The sequence below is a fragment of the Giraffa tippelskirchi genome, chromosome 4 (genome assembly GCF_054371585.1).
Source record: "Giraffa tippelskirchi isolate mGirTip1 chromosome 4, T2T-mGirTip1v1.2.pri, whole genome shotgun sequence".
Classification (NCBI taxonomy): domain Eukaryota; kingdom Metazoa; phylum Chordata; class Mammalia; order Artiodactyla; family Giraffidae; genus Giraffa; species Giraffa tippelskirchi.
In genome coordinates, this window is record NC_137278.1 from 59,187,356 (window position 1) to 59,200,781 (window position 13,426).

Genomic DNA, 13,426 nt, shown 5'->3' on the forward strand with positions numbered 1-13,426 from the left:
ATAAAGCTCCAAGACCCAGTATTACTCTCAAAACACAAAAAAAGAACATAAAACCAAAGACCTCTTTTCCCTTTAAAGAAGTCTTGAAGCACTTTTTTAAGTTATAAAAAAAAGTTCTGCAGAATAAGCAATTTGGACCAATTTTCTAAAGGACAACTGGAAATGACTATTTTAAAATATCTGTTTGAAAGCATACAAGAGCAAATAAGGCCATGAAGAATTATGTACCAAGATTCAGGAGAACACAGAAAGATGGAAGTCTAGGTAGCTGAGTCCAGTATTTGGGGCTCTGCCAATCTTCCAGTTTCAGAAGATGCAGATGAGATGCTAAACAGAGCTTTGTACAGACTCATGGGATTTGGGAACATGATCTAGAGCAAATCCTCAGGCTTTGGGTTGAGATGCAAAAGGTCACACTCTAGGAGTAGGTTGAACAGGCCCTCATAAGCACTAAAGCCCAATTCTGAATTATCTCAGTTTTGGAATGGATTAAGTAGCTCTGAGATTGGTAGTGTCCGTAGCCACCCGTAAAGAGGAAACATAAATTCTCTCTTGAGGAAAAGGGCACTACTTTGAGGCTTCAAATTATCTCTATAACCACATTTCAAACAAAAAAATAGCCAGGCATATAAGGAGACAAGTTGATGTATTCAAAAATCAAGGGGAAAAAAAGACTCAAAGGGGAACCAGTGAGTGGAATTATCAGACATAGATTTTAAAGTAGCAATGCTTAATATGTTCAAATAGAAAAGACAAATTTGGCAACTAACCCAGAAATTAAGAACTCAGTAAATAGGTTTAAAGGCAGATTAAACAGTACCAAAGAAAAAGCACCACTCATTTTTAAAAAATGATAATTGGACCATATGAAAATTAACACTTTCTGTTCATTTGTAAAATTAGATAGCCAGTGGAAATTTGCTAGTATGACACAGGGAGCTCAGATCTGGTGCTCTGTGACAACCCAGAGGGGTGGGATGGAGTGGGAGGTGAGAGAGAAGTTCAAGAGGGAGGAGACACACGTATACCCACGAATGATTCATGTTGCTATACTGCAAAAACTAACACAATATTGTAAAGCAACCATCCTCCAATTAAAAATAAATAAATTTTTTATAAAGACCTATTGTTCATCAAAATATATCAAAGTGAAAAAAGGAGCCAAAAGTTTTTACATACAAAAGAAATATATTCAGAAAGTATAATGAACTGCTGTAAATAAGAAAAAGACAACCCAACAGAAAATGGGCAAAAGACTTGAATGGACACTTCGCACAAGAGGATATTCAAATGACTAACAAATATAAATGGTGGATAAGTTTAAAAATATAAAAGACCAAGAGCTTTCGGTTTTAAAATACCCTTTCCTGGGACTTCCCTGGTGGTCCAGAGGTTAGGAATCCACCTGCCAATGCAGGGGACACAAGTTTGATCCCTGGTCCAGGAAGATCCCACATGCCATGGAGCAACTAAGCCCCTGCACCACAACTACTGGAAGGCATGCTCTAGAGCCCATGCTCTGCAACAAGAGAAGCCATTACAGTGAGAAGCCCCAGCACCAAAATGAAGAGTAGGCCCCACTCTCCACAACTAGAGAAAGCCTGCTCGCAGCAATGGAGACCCAACACAGCCAAAAATTTAAAAAACCCTTTCCTTAAAAATAAATAAATAAAAAATTGGGGTGTGCTCAGAGCAGGGGGCCTGAAGAAGTGGCTCATCTGTTTATAACACACCCGATAGGAATCTGGGTTCACTGTGGCGAGGGGCACAAAACGTGTGGCCTTCCTATGAGCAGAAACCCAACACGTGTCCCCCTGCACCTCCCCGTGGCTGCCGGGCAGGGCCAGCACTGGAGGAAAGCCGCAGCACGTCGTGGGGAGCTTGCCACTAGAGCCTGTCTGGCCCATGCCTGGGTGGGCCAGGAGTGGTCTCATAAAGGGTATGAACCTCTCATTTCAAGGAGAAAGAAAAAGAGTCCAACTGTATGCCATTGTGCAAAAGGCAAAACTGTGGGGACAATAAAAAGATGAGTGCTTGTCAGGAGTTTGCAGAGAGGAATATACAGAGTACAAGTTTTCATGAGCAGTGAAAGTACTGTGAGCGACATTATAATGATGGATATATGTGGTCACACTTTTGTCCAAACCCATAGAATATGCAACACTGCTCTGCTCTCAAAGTGAACCCTAAGGTGAACTGGGGACGTTTTGATTATGTGTCAGTGCAGTCATCCTTGGTCTAAAAAGAAAAAAGGCACCATTGTGTTGATAATGGCTGTTCATGTGAGGGGAGGGGGGTATATGGGAAATTTCTGTACGTTCCTGTCAAGTATTATTGTAAACCTAAAACTGCTTTAAAAAAAGAAAATGGTCTCCAAAAAAAATCTAACACTCAGGGTAGACATTTTTAGCAAAAATAAATAAATAAAAAATTAAAAAACCCTTTCCTCCATATTTCTGAAGCATGTAAGTAACATGCATGATAATTAAATTTTTAAAATACATTTAAGATTAAATCAAGTAAGATGTTGGAAGAAGATAGTTGTGGTGCAGAGGCTTAGTTGCTCTGTGGAATGTGGTATCTTCCCTGACCAGAGATCAAACCTGTGTCCCCTGCATTGGCAGGTGAATTCCTAACCACTAGACCACCAGGGAAGTCCTGGGAAGGGGTTTTTTAAAACCAAAGCTCTTGGTCTTGTTAATAGTAGTTTTCTTTAGAAGGAAGGGGACAGTTTTCATCTTTGATATTACATATTTCTGAATATTTTTAAAGTTATAATTTTTTACTTCTAATGGATAACATTCACCTGGTTCAAGAACCAATAAATTATAACACATGCATCGAGAAGTCCTTCACCCTGTCTGTCTTTCCCTCCACCCCACAAGAAATCATGATTATTTGTTTCCTGTGTATCTTCCCAGAATTTATTTATGTGGAAACAAGAAAGGATCATAAAATCTTATTTTCTTTTCCTACACAAAAGGTATATCTTACTTGCTAAGTTAAAAAGCCCAAGTACAAGAGCGTTTTAACTTAGCAAGACATCCTGGAGATCTTTCCATATCAGTACACAGGGAACTTCCTCATTCTTTCTCACAGCTGCATAATGCTCCACTGTCCATATGTATCACAGTTTTTAAAGTCAGCCCTCTGATGGTTATTTGGGTAATTTTCAACTTAATTACAACCAACAGCCTCATACATCATTTCGTGTCTATAGTAAGAATTCCTCAAAGAGGGGTTTAGTTGAATCAAAGCGTAAATACAGCTATGGTTTGGTAAACACTAAGGGTTACGACAGGGTTCTCCTGTTCCCATCTGCACTGAGGCAGTGCCTGTTTCCCCATATCCTCTTACAGAGTATGTCTCCAGACATTTCCTGGAGACATAACAGTAACTCAGTGCAGCTTCCCTGGTGGCTACATTGGTAAAGAATCCACCTGCAATGCAGGAGACCTGGGTTCGATCCCTGGGTCTAAAAGATCCCCTGGAAAAAGAATGGCAACCCACCCCAGTATTCTTGCCTGGAGAATTCCATGGACAGAGGAGCCTGGCTAGCTACAGTCCATGGGGCCGCAAAGAGGACACGAGTGAGCAAGTAACACTTTCACTTTTTCATTACAACTGATGCTAAACATTTTTTGTATGTTTGAGGCCTATTTGTAATCATTTTTCTATGAAGTCTCTGTTCCCCGGTTCTTTGCCTATTTTTCTAGTGGGTTTTGAATGTAAATTGTTAGATATTTTACAATGAGTATTCAATATATATTTGTATTTGGGGGGGAAAATGATTCAAGAAGGAAAAACAGATGTTAACACTCCAGTCATAAAAACGAATATACCAGTCTTTCTTCCAGGAGTCTGAAATCCGGTCAAGAGGGGAACTACACACAACGATTCTCCGACCGCGGATGACAGGAGCCAGAACCAGCGCATGCTCGTAAGAGTCTCCCCAGTCCGGATGTCTGTGTGCGCATGCTCAGCGGTTTCTTAACGGAACATCTGTCGCGCATGCTCGTAAACCCGCAGTCCTGGGACGTTACCCACAAAAACCTGAAGGCGTTTGCATCTTCGGGTTGCGGACGCTGTGAGCGTCACCTGGCCACCTGCTGTAGGAAAACGTCCCCGACTTGAAGAAGGAATTCCATTACAAAACCAGACTTCTTCCCATGGCTCTTAAACAAACAAAAAACCACCACTGCATCACATCAGCGGGTATTCATCACAACCTCTGTAAACAGCGTCTAAAGCGAGTGTTTCAAATTGATGCTTTATATTGAGGACGAAATAGATGATAAATGACTTTCAAGCGTGTCAGGAGTTTAATAGTAAACTATATACTTACTAGACAGAGAAAGAGACGCGTAGAGAGAAAAGGCTGGGGAGCGAGGGTGGCGGGAATCTATTATTCACAGAGAAAAAGATGCTTTTCCAGTTTGATGCGATGTAGAATTAAACCTTACCGAAAGATACCATTGATTCCAAAAAGGATGCTGCACCAGTCACGTTTCTGCATTTTGTGAGACTTTGTGAAAGCTCTGGAGTCAGTGCCCAAGGTTTTTAAACTAAATCTTTAGAGAGGTGGTTCTGGTTGCTCAAAGACTGTTTTCCCCAATAAGCTATAACGTTAGCTCCACTCTCCTCACCCTGCAAAGCATCTTGTGTTCAATAGCTGGTTATATATGGCCTGAAGAAGTTTCTTTAGGGACCAGAGAATTTTTTAAATAAGCCAGCCAAGCATTACCTTAGTATTTTAAATTACTCTTTCTAAATAAGTTTGGAATGTCAGATAGTACCTGCTACGAAGTGGGGGAGATGGTGATGGCTGAGCCAAAGGTTTCTTCGAAGTGTGCAGCTTTTTCTACCATTTCAGAAGCTGTCCATACCTAGCCAGATACTTCATCAAAGCTCTAATAGGACAGCTTAATTCAGAAAATGGACTGAAGCCATGGCTGTGTAAATGCAGCTTTACACCACCACGGCACTCCCGGTTGGAGCCAGTTGGACCAGGAGACCTGTCCCTAAACTAGTGTATCCTGTGTCCTGGTCTTTATTAATGTTAGTTATAAAATGCACTTACTGTGCTTGACCTCTGAGGGTAAATTCTTTAATAGCTACTTTGGGTCAGACTTCTACATTAGAGTTTCTTTTTATCTTTTTCCTGAAGCTTTAACTATTTCTTACTGGATGTTTATTGGAATTTAGCAACGTGGATATTGTTGATGGTCATTGTTAAAGCATGTTCAGTGGCATTGTGGGGACAGAGGTGCAATTAGGGTAGATTTTAAGAGAATAGGAGTCAGTAGAAAAAGCATGTGCATACTAGTGGCCTTCAAACTAGGGCACACAAAGACTTTCCAAGGGACCAATTTCAGGTCCTCAGCTTCATATGAACTCTTTTCTAAAATTGTGTTTTCCTAAAAACACTCTTCCCAAGAGCAGGCCTGTGTTTCGGGTACAGCTCCCCCTTTCCCACGTCAGCTTTCACAGTCACTCCTTTTCCCTTTCTTACAGAAGAAGGCGTACATCTCTTTGTATAACAACAGCATATTGCCCAGGATGTAAAATGTTCAGGGATGACAAGCAGAGGGGACAATTCGTAACACTGAACAATGAATTGAAAAAGCAGAAACTATTGACTGCAGCCAGGACCCAACAGGTCATGCTCAGAAGAGTCTCCGCAATCAAAGTTATTTTGAACACTGGGTGTTTTCATAGTCTTTCCTCTCAACCAAATTGAAGAAGATGACAGATAATAATGTGATGACAGTACAAGAGTCATTTGGGGCGTTAATTTAAGGGTCCAAAGAAATGACTGATATTGCTGTATCAATTTCTTCTACTTAGTAATGTGAACAAGTTTCTTATCACATAAAAATGAAAAAGTTGGAATATAAACTGATGCTGAGCCCAGCATTGTGAGCAGTAAGCTATGCTCAAAAACATAAGCCAATCAGGAAAATTCCTGGTGATCCAGTGGTTAGGACTCCAAGATTTCACGGCCGAGGGACCAGGTTTATTCCCTGGTTATGGAACTAGGATCCTAAAAACCATGCGGCCAAAAAAAGACAAAAAATAAAAGTGAGAAAATATGTAAGCCAACCAAAAAAAAAAAATTTACTTGCTTCATTAAGATAGGATTTCCAGGATTTTTTTGGTGGTCTAGTGGCTAAGACTCCCAATGCAGGGGATCTGGGTTTGATCCCTGGTCAGGGAACTACATCCAATATGCCCCAACTAAGAATTTGCATGCCACAACTAAAGATCCCGCGTGCCTCAACTAAGACCTGGTGCAGCCAAATAAATACTTTTTTAAAAAAGATAGCACTTCTAATAAAATTTTACTTTAGTGTGATATTGCTCTGTTATGTTTTAATAATTACAGTGAACCCACAAGACACTGTTTAACTTTTAGAGGCTTCTGGTGACAGGAAAACTGTAAACATTTTAACTTCATATACTGTTTTTCAAAGAAGTATGACAGGTAATCAATAAAAGACTTTGAAGCAAAAGATACATTAGGGTAAAATTCTATGAGGGAAGTAAATTAGAACTAGAAGTTAAAAAGAATAATGAATAATTATTTTTAAAATTAATAATTTTATTGATTTTAAATAATAAGATTTGTGTGCTAAACATGAGCTTTTTAAATTGTTTTTGGTTTTTTAGTGAATGATGAGTATCATATTTAGATGTACTGAATATATTTTAAAGAACAATGTGGCAGTGTTAAAACACCAATACATACAATATTCTGGAAATTACAGCCTTTCCAACTATATAAACAGCATGCCAGGCTTCCCTGTCTATCACTAACCCCCTAGCCAGGGATCAAAGAGTAATCCTTGATCACCAAAACTAGAGAAAACTGGTGCGCAACAACAAAGACCCAGCACAACCAAATTCAAACAAACGAAAAAACAGAACCCAGGAACACTTCCTTGGCTGGCCAGTAGTTGGGTCTCTGCACTTCCACTACAAGGGGCCTAAGTTTGATCCCTGGCTAGGGAACTAAGATCCCATATGCTGCATGGTACTACCAAGACAATATTAAAAATAAATAAATATACTACAAATATGCTACTATCTAAATCCTGAATTTCAGTTCCTAGATTTAGGTAGGAAATCCAAAGAAATCACGTTATTCGAATCTATTTGTTCTTGAGTTTCAACTAATAGCAGGAGTTTAGATAGAAAGAGGATGAGATGGTTGTATGGCATCACTGACTTAATGGACATGAGTTTGAGCAAGCTCCGGGGGTTAGTGATAGACAGGGAAGCCTGGCATGCTGCAGTCCATGGGGTTGCAAAGAGTTGGACATGACTGAGCGACTGAACTGAACTAAAACAAAAAGAAATTATCCAAAAATTTTCTTGAATACCAAGTTCCTGAGTTTGGATAGCAAGGGTTGCCTTGAGTGTTATTCTCCACATATATGCACAAAGATGTTATAATTATTCAGATGTATCACCTATCAGAAACTGGGCATCATTCAGTACTTCTCTCTCTTCCCTCATCCCTAAAACCCAATCAAGTCCTGAAAAGTTGTATCTCTTAAAGTGAAAGTTACTCAGTTGTGTCTGACTCTTTGTGACCCCTTGGACTATACAGTCCATAGAATTCTCCAGGCCAGAATACTGGAGTGGGTAGTCTTTCCCTTCTGCAGATGATCTTCCCAACCCAGGGATCGAACCCAGGTCTCCCACATTGCAGGTGGATTCTTTACCAGCTGAGTCACCAGGGAAGCCCAAGGATACTGGAGTGGGTAGCCTATCCCTTCTTCAGCAGATCTTCCTGACCCAGGAATCGAACCAGGGTCTCCTGCATTGCAGGTGGATTCTTTACTAACTGAGTTATCAGGAAAGTCCTGTATCTCCTAACTCAAATCTATTTCCTGCCATCATTCTCACTCAATCCAACAAGTGTCTTAATGGTCACCATGTATATCAAGTCTCTTTGGTGCATTCTTTCCAGAAAAAAAAAAAAACAGAAAAAAAATTCTAGACATTGTATTCATGCCACTGTCCCATTTAACACCCTTCAATGGTTCATCATTGTCCTTAGGATCAAAGCCTATGTCTCCAGAGCTTCATCTCACATCTTTTCCTGCTACTCTGACTCTATTCCAGGTGCATCAAACTATTACACTTGCCTTGCCATGAGAGATTCAAATCCTCTTATCGCCAGGCTTTATTCTGTCTCCACCTTCCTAGAACAATGTCATCCCTTTCCTATGAATAGCCTCTACTGCAGCTGTATACCGCAAATGTTACTTTCTTTGGAGATGCATCTCCTGATCTCCCCTCCCCTCACCTGAAGGGTAGATTAAGGGTCTATTCTCTGAATTCCTGTTGGAACTCATGCTCCCCACTGCACAGCAGTCTATTTTGTGAAGTATCTTATCTCTACCCCCTAAACTCTAGGAGTGTAGCCACTATCCCTAGTTCTTAGCACAGGACTGACACACAGTAAGTATATGCTCATGAATACTGCTGCATGGATGAATTAACATTTCCAGTAAAATTACTATAACCTGCTTCACAAACTCAAGTACCTATGTATTTGCAGTGCTTTTGCTTTTTCCAAACAACTGCTTAATCACCCAAAACCCTTTTAGCAGGATGCCCATTATATCCCACCTGGAGAACACGCCCCCATAGATTGCCCAGATATCACAAGCAATGACTCATGCAGGTTATAGTGGGCTCCGATCTCTTATTAATTAGAGCCTGATCAATTGGCTAATGCCATAGTTTCTCATCTTACACTGTCACTTTTGGAAAGTCGTCCCCCTTGGTCCAAAAGGCAGTGCTTGTCCACTGCTTGTAGATGAGGCCCTTGTAGGTCTATATTCCTACTATGAGGCTGAACAAGGAAGACAAGCTTAGTTTGCCAAGATGTTCCACATTTGGCCTCCCAAGGGCCCACTCTTCACAATCAACCCAAGCAGGTCACACACAGTCACAGGAGGGCTGGGTCAGGATGATTCAATGTACAGTGGTTCCAGAACCACCATTTCTCCCTTTCTCTAGCATCACAGCAAGCACCACTTCCCCAAAAATAAGGCAGTTAAAAAAATTTTTATAGTAAAACACAGAAAGTCCTGCTATGCCTTTCTCCTAGGACATTCAGAGCTGCTCACTGATTGACTATCCTAAGTAAAGCTTCCCCTCTGTCATCCTCTACCCTAACCTGTACTGTGAAAGGGAAAACACAAATTTGATATTTTGCAGAGTACTTTTCTGGTCAGGCATCCTGTCATGTCAAGAAAGAAGACACAGGCATGGAAAGATACTGAACTAGTTGAAATTTGAAAACTTAAGTCTATCCTCCAACTAGTTGGTCTAGTGATCTAGCCTCTTTAGACCTCAATTTTTATCATCTGAAAAAGCAGGAGACACTTAGATCCTTTCCAGCTCTTTAGAATTCTATAATTTCAATATTTTAAAAATCAATTTAGTTGAAATATAATTTACATATAATAAAAAGCATTTCAAGTGTTTGACTAATTTATACTATAATCAAGTTATAGACCATTTCTATCACCCCAAAATGGAATTTCCATTTCCATCATAGTTCCCCTTCATGCCCCTCTGCAGCAAATCCCCCTGAATGAGGCAACCACTGATCTGCTATCTGTTACTATAGATTCAATTTTTCCTATTTCCAGATTTCATCTAGATGGAATGTTACAATATATACTTTCTAGTTTATTATTTTTTAACACAGTAAGACATAACTGTGTATAACAAAATAGAGGAATTCTTCATAAATTTGTGTTGTCTTTGCACAGTGGTCATGCTAATCTTTCCTGTATAGTTCTAGTTTTAGTATATGTGGTGCCAAAGTGGGCACAGTATGTAAAACACAGTATGTAAAGACTTCTTTCATACTTGGGTTTGTTTTTGTTTTTGCATGGTATAATATTTTTGTGATTTAGTCCTGTTTATTGCCTGTTCAAGATATTTTAAATGTATTTTTAAAAGCCAACAGTGTTTTTAGACCAGATACTCTTTTGAATACCATCATTCAAATATTAAAAAGTTAAATAAACTTGAGTGATTTATTGATTTCACATAGGATCTGTTTATTAGCAAAGAAAAGTTTCCCATACTATTTATTTTCAGAATCAATTGCTTTCACAAGTGAAAATGTAACGGTGGCCCATATAAGGATGGGATCAGAGCAGGGCAACAGGGATAACACTGTGGCAGCAGGTCATCTCAACTCATTGTGAGGAGAGCATTGGAGAGAGTGGTGAGGGCAGCATGGTGGTGGTTAGGAGATTGGCTCATATGGGTGATTCAATACATGAGAAAATATATTTCAGATAATGGTAGCCAGATTGATCACCAACTGAGAAGGAAGAAACAAAAAACAAAAAGGGAAAATGTTAGATGAATCCTGCAGTACTGAAATGGGTTTGGCATTACCAGTGTGAATTAATAGTTCATAATACAGGTGAATAGTTACAGAAATAAATATGGAAGTAAGGTATATATTTATATTTCCTAGCTCTGACCACAGAGTGGGCCCAGAAGCAGAAATATCCCAGTAGAAATGAACACATCTAGGACCCAGATGTTGGTTTCTAAATACCATGTGTCACTAAAAGGAACCAGTCTTCCTTGAAGACTCTGATTCCAGAATGGGACAGGGAAAAAACAGATTGAGCTTGGAACATCTTATTGTGCTGAGAAGATGGAAGTCCTAAAAATAAATGACAGGGAGATGTCAAGAGGAAACAGGATCCAGCTTGAAGGGGCTCCCACTGGTCAAGTCTGGGATAATTTGAGCATCAAACTGATATTTATATAACTCATTGAGTTAAATAGGATGCATGCTATAAACAAATGAATCAAATATGTGGGTAAGAGACAGCTTTTTCTTATAGTAAGAGAGAAATAGAAAAATACCATTTGGCAACTATCATAGTAGTAGTTGACTGAAGGAAGAATAATCAGCGGGTTCCAATACTAATTGATAAAAATGTGATGAGTAACTAGATATTAGTATAGTTTCAAAGTATTTCCACATAAACACTTTTAATTACAAAGAAGAAAAGTAACTTCATAATGGAGATTAGAAGATAGGATCTTACTCAAATGATCAAATTTAACAGCACCAACAAAGTATAAATTGCCACTGTGCCACTCAATAGGATATGAGGGTTTACTGGACAAATCCAAATCAAGGACAGTCTATAAAATACCTTTGTCTTACAATCTTCAAAAATGTCAAGGGCATGAAACTCAAAGACTCAGGAACTGTCCCAGATTGAGAGAGTGTGATGAGACATGACAACTAAGTACAAGGCATGAATCTAGACTGGATCCTTTATAGGTAATATAAAAAATATAATTGGAACAATTCACAAAACTTGAATTCGGTCTCTGGGTGTATATGGGAATTCTCTGTGCTAATTTTTTAAACTTTTCTGTAAGTTCTGAATTATTTCAAAATAAACTTTTAAAAAGATTAAATCAATTGGTTTCAGAAATCATTTTTTATATTTACTATCTTAGCCAGAATTTCTTAGAACTATTTTTTTCCCTTTTTTTTTTTGGTCAAGAATGCTTTTGGATCTGTTAGGATGTATTCACTTGCAAGTAACAGGAAATCCAACTCAACTATCTGAAACAATTAAAAAAAAAAAAAAAAAAAGCATGTTCTCACAAAATGTCCTGAAGTAGTTTAGTCAAAGACTTTCATTAAATTGAAGTCCATTTTTCAGTGTAGCAACTTTGTCCTCTTTTGACTTTCTTCATGATTGCAATGTGGTTTCAGCAATTCCAAGCTTCATATTATGACATTACAAAATCCTGAGGTCTGAAAGGGAAGAAGAGTGCATCCCTTACTCACACCTATTTTTAAATAGCAGAGAAAATTTCCCAGAAATGCTACAACAGACTTTCCTTCACCTCTCATTATCCACAATCACATGCTCATTCTTAAGTGAATCACTGGCAAGGGAAGTTGAATCACCATTAGTAGCCTGGACTAATTAAAATTTGTCTTCTGAGGCTAGTGAAGGGATGGCTTCCCTTATAAGCATCTTACCACTTAACACTTGGGAAAATCTGGAATTCTATTAGCAAAGAAGGAAGGGAATGGCTGCTGGGTAAGCAACCAACATTATCTGCCACACAATGCTTCTTAATTTGATTGAATAATCTTTAAAGATTTTTTTAGTGATCTCTCTTTTCCAGTTTTCTCATCTTCTGAGATGGCCCACAGTCTGTCTGTGGGGTATATATCTCTCTAAATAAAATTTTCACTTTACAATGGCCTGCTCTTGAATTCTTTTCTGCACAAAGTCAAGAACCCTCACTTGGTGGCTAATCCCAGGGACTCACTCAAGACCTCGGGACATGACCATCCTTTCATATCCCATTTTTTCCTTCAACATAATGATTTCCAAATAAAGTTGTTTTTTTTAAATCAAACTGTGTAAAGAGTTACACTCAGAGAAGCCTAGCTTTTCCTAACCTCTCCACCTTATTCCTGTGCCCCATACATAATCAGTTTTGTCATCTTTTTGGTTGATGTCTTCTGTTTCTTTTTGCAAAAATAAACATATTTATTGTTGAACTAATATGGATATGTTGTTAAGTAAAACTGAATATATTGTTTAAAAATAGTCTATGAATTTCTTATTTCTATTTCTTAAACAAAAGACTCTTACTCTATACATTTCTTGCTTCTCTGCTCAATACACCCACATCAATTCACAGAAATAGGGCTTCCCTGCTAGCTCAGTGGTGAGTAATCCACCTGCCAATGCAGGGGACATGGGTTTGATACCTGATCTGGGAGGATTCTAGGTGTCCCAGAGCAACTAAGCCCATGAACCACAGCTATTGAGCCTGTGCTCTAGAGCCCGGGAGCTCTACTGAGGCCGTGTGCCACAACTATTGAAGCCCTCACAACCTGGAGCCCATGCTGCACAAGAGAAGCCATTGCTATGAAATGCCTGTGCATTGCAACTAGAGAGTAGTCCCCGCTCACCACACTAGAGAAAAAATAAGAAAAAAGAAAAGCCTGTATAGCAATGAAAATCAAGCACAGCCAAAAATAAATAAATAAAAACCACATTAAAAAATTCATAGAAATAATCTTTGTCCTTGTTCTTGGTAATGGCTAGTCAATACTCTAATGTGTTGAAAGTGAAAGTTGCTCCACGTCCGACTTTTTGCGACCCCAAGGACTATACAGTCCATGGAATTCTCCAGGCCAGAATACTGGAGAGGCTAGCTCTAATGTGTTGGTGCCCTATTATTCAACCAGTTTCCTGCTGATGGACATTTGAGTTGTTTTCACATTATGCTATTGTGTATGAATAGTGCTATAGCGACTAATTTTACTTTTGTATCATTTTACATGTTAGGATGTAATTTCATAGTAATTTCCTAGAAGTTGCATGGT

General features: G+C 38.9%; 2 protein-coding genes, 1 long non-coding RNA gene and 2 other non-coding genes across 24 annotated transcripts in view; 2 read left to right on the top strand and 3 right to left on the bottom strand.

The window, feature by feature from the left end:
• GCFC2 (GC-rich sequence DNA-binding factor 2) overlaps positions 1-3,963 on the bottom strand; it is an 87,239-nt gene extending 83,276 nt beyond the window's left edge. The window contains exon 1 of one of the 2 annotated variants that reach the window (XM_081593052.1): positions 3,843-3,963. In XM_081593052.1, coding sequence (XP_081449178.1) covers positions 3,843-3,936 — 94 coding nt within the window. In that variant the 5' untranslated portion in view covers positions 3,937-3,963. The remainder of the gene's footprint in view (positions 1-3,842) is intronic. The other variant, XM_081593051.1, reaches the window with a different exon arrangement.
• LOC145504127 (small nucleolar RNA SNORA11) lies at positions 1,679-1,808 on the top strand. Its single transcript, XR_014052109.1, has one exon. It is a non-coding gene; the product is annotated as a small nucleolar RNA SNORA11 (small nucleolar RNA).
• Positions 3,964-4,027: 64 nt separating the features above from the next.
• Positions 4,028-6,081, top strand: LOC145546376 (uncharacterized). Its single transcript, XR_014082826.1, has 2 exons — positions 4,028-4,215; positions 5,515-6,081. It is a non-coding gene; the product is annotated as an uncharacterized LOC145546376 (long non-coding RNA).
• A 3,667-nt stretch (positions 6,082-9,748) lies between these two features.
• Positions 9,749-9,856, bottom strand: LOC145504060 (U6 spliceosomal RNA). Its single transcript, XR_014052046.1, has one exon. It is a non-coding gene; the product is annotated as a U6 spliceosomal RNA (small nuclear RNA).
• A 207-nt stretch (positions 9,857-10,063) lies between these two features.
• Positions 10,064-13,426, bottom strand: part of SANBR (SANT and BTB domain regulator of CSR) — an 80,065-nt gene continuing 76,702 nt past the window's right edge. For 13 of the 19 annotated variants that reach the window (XR_014082832.1, XR_014082853.1, XR_014082840.1 and 10 more), the window contains 2 exons: positions 11,678-11,830; positions 10,064-10,357 (listed from right to left, as the gene is read on the bottom strand). Coding sequence is in view for 1 of the 19 variants with exons in the window: in XM_081593062.1 (XP_081449188.1) it covers positions 11,806-11,830 (25 nt within the window). In the remaining 18 variants the exon portion in view is untranslated. Of the gene's footprint in view, positions 10,358-11,337; positions 11,831-13,426 lie in introns of those variants that run through there. The other 6 variants (XR_014082833.1, XR_014082834.1, XR_014082855.1 and 3 more) reach the window with 1 other exon arrangement.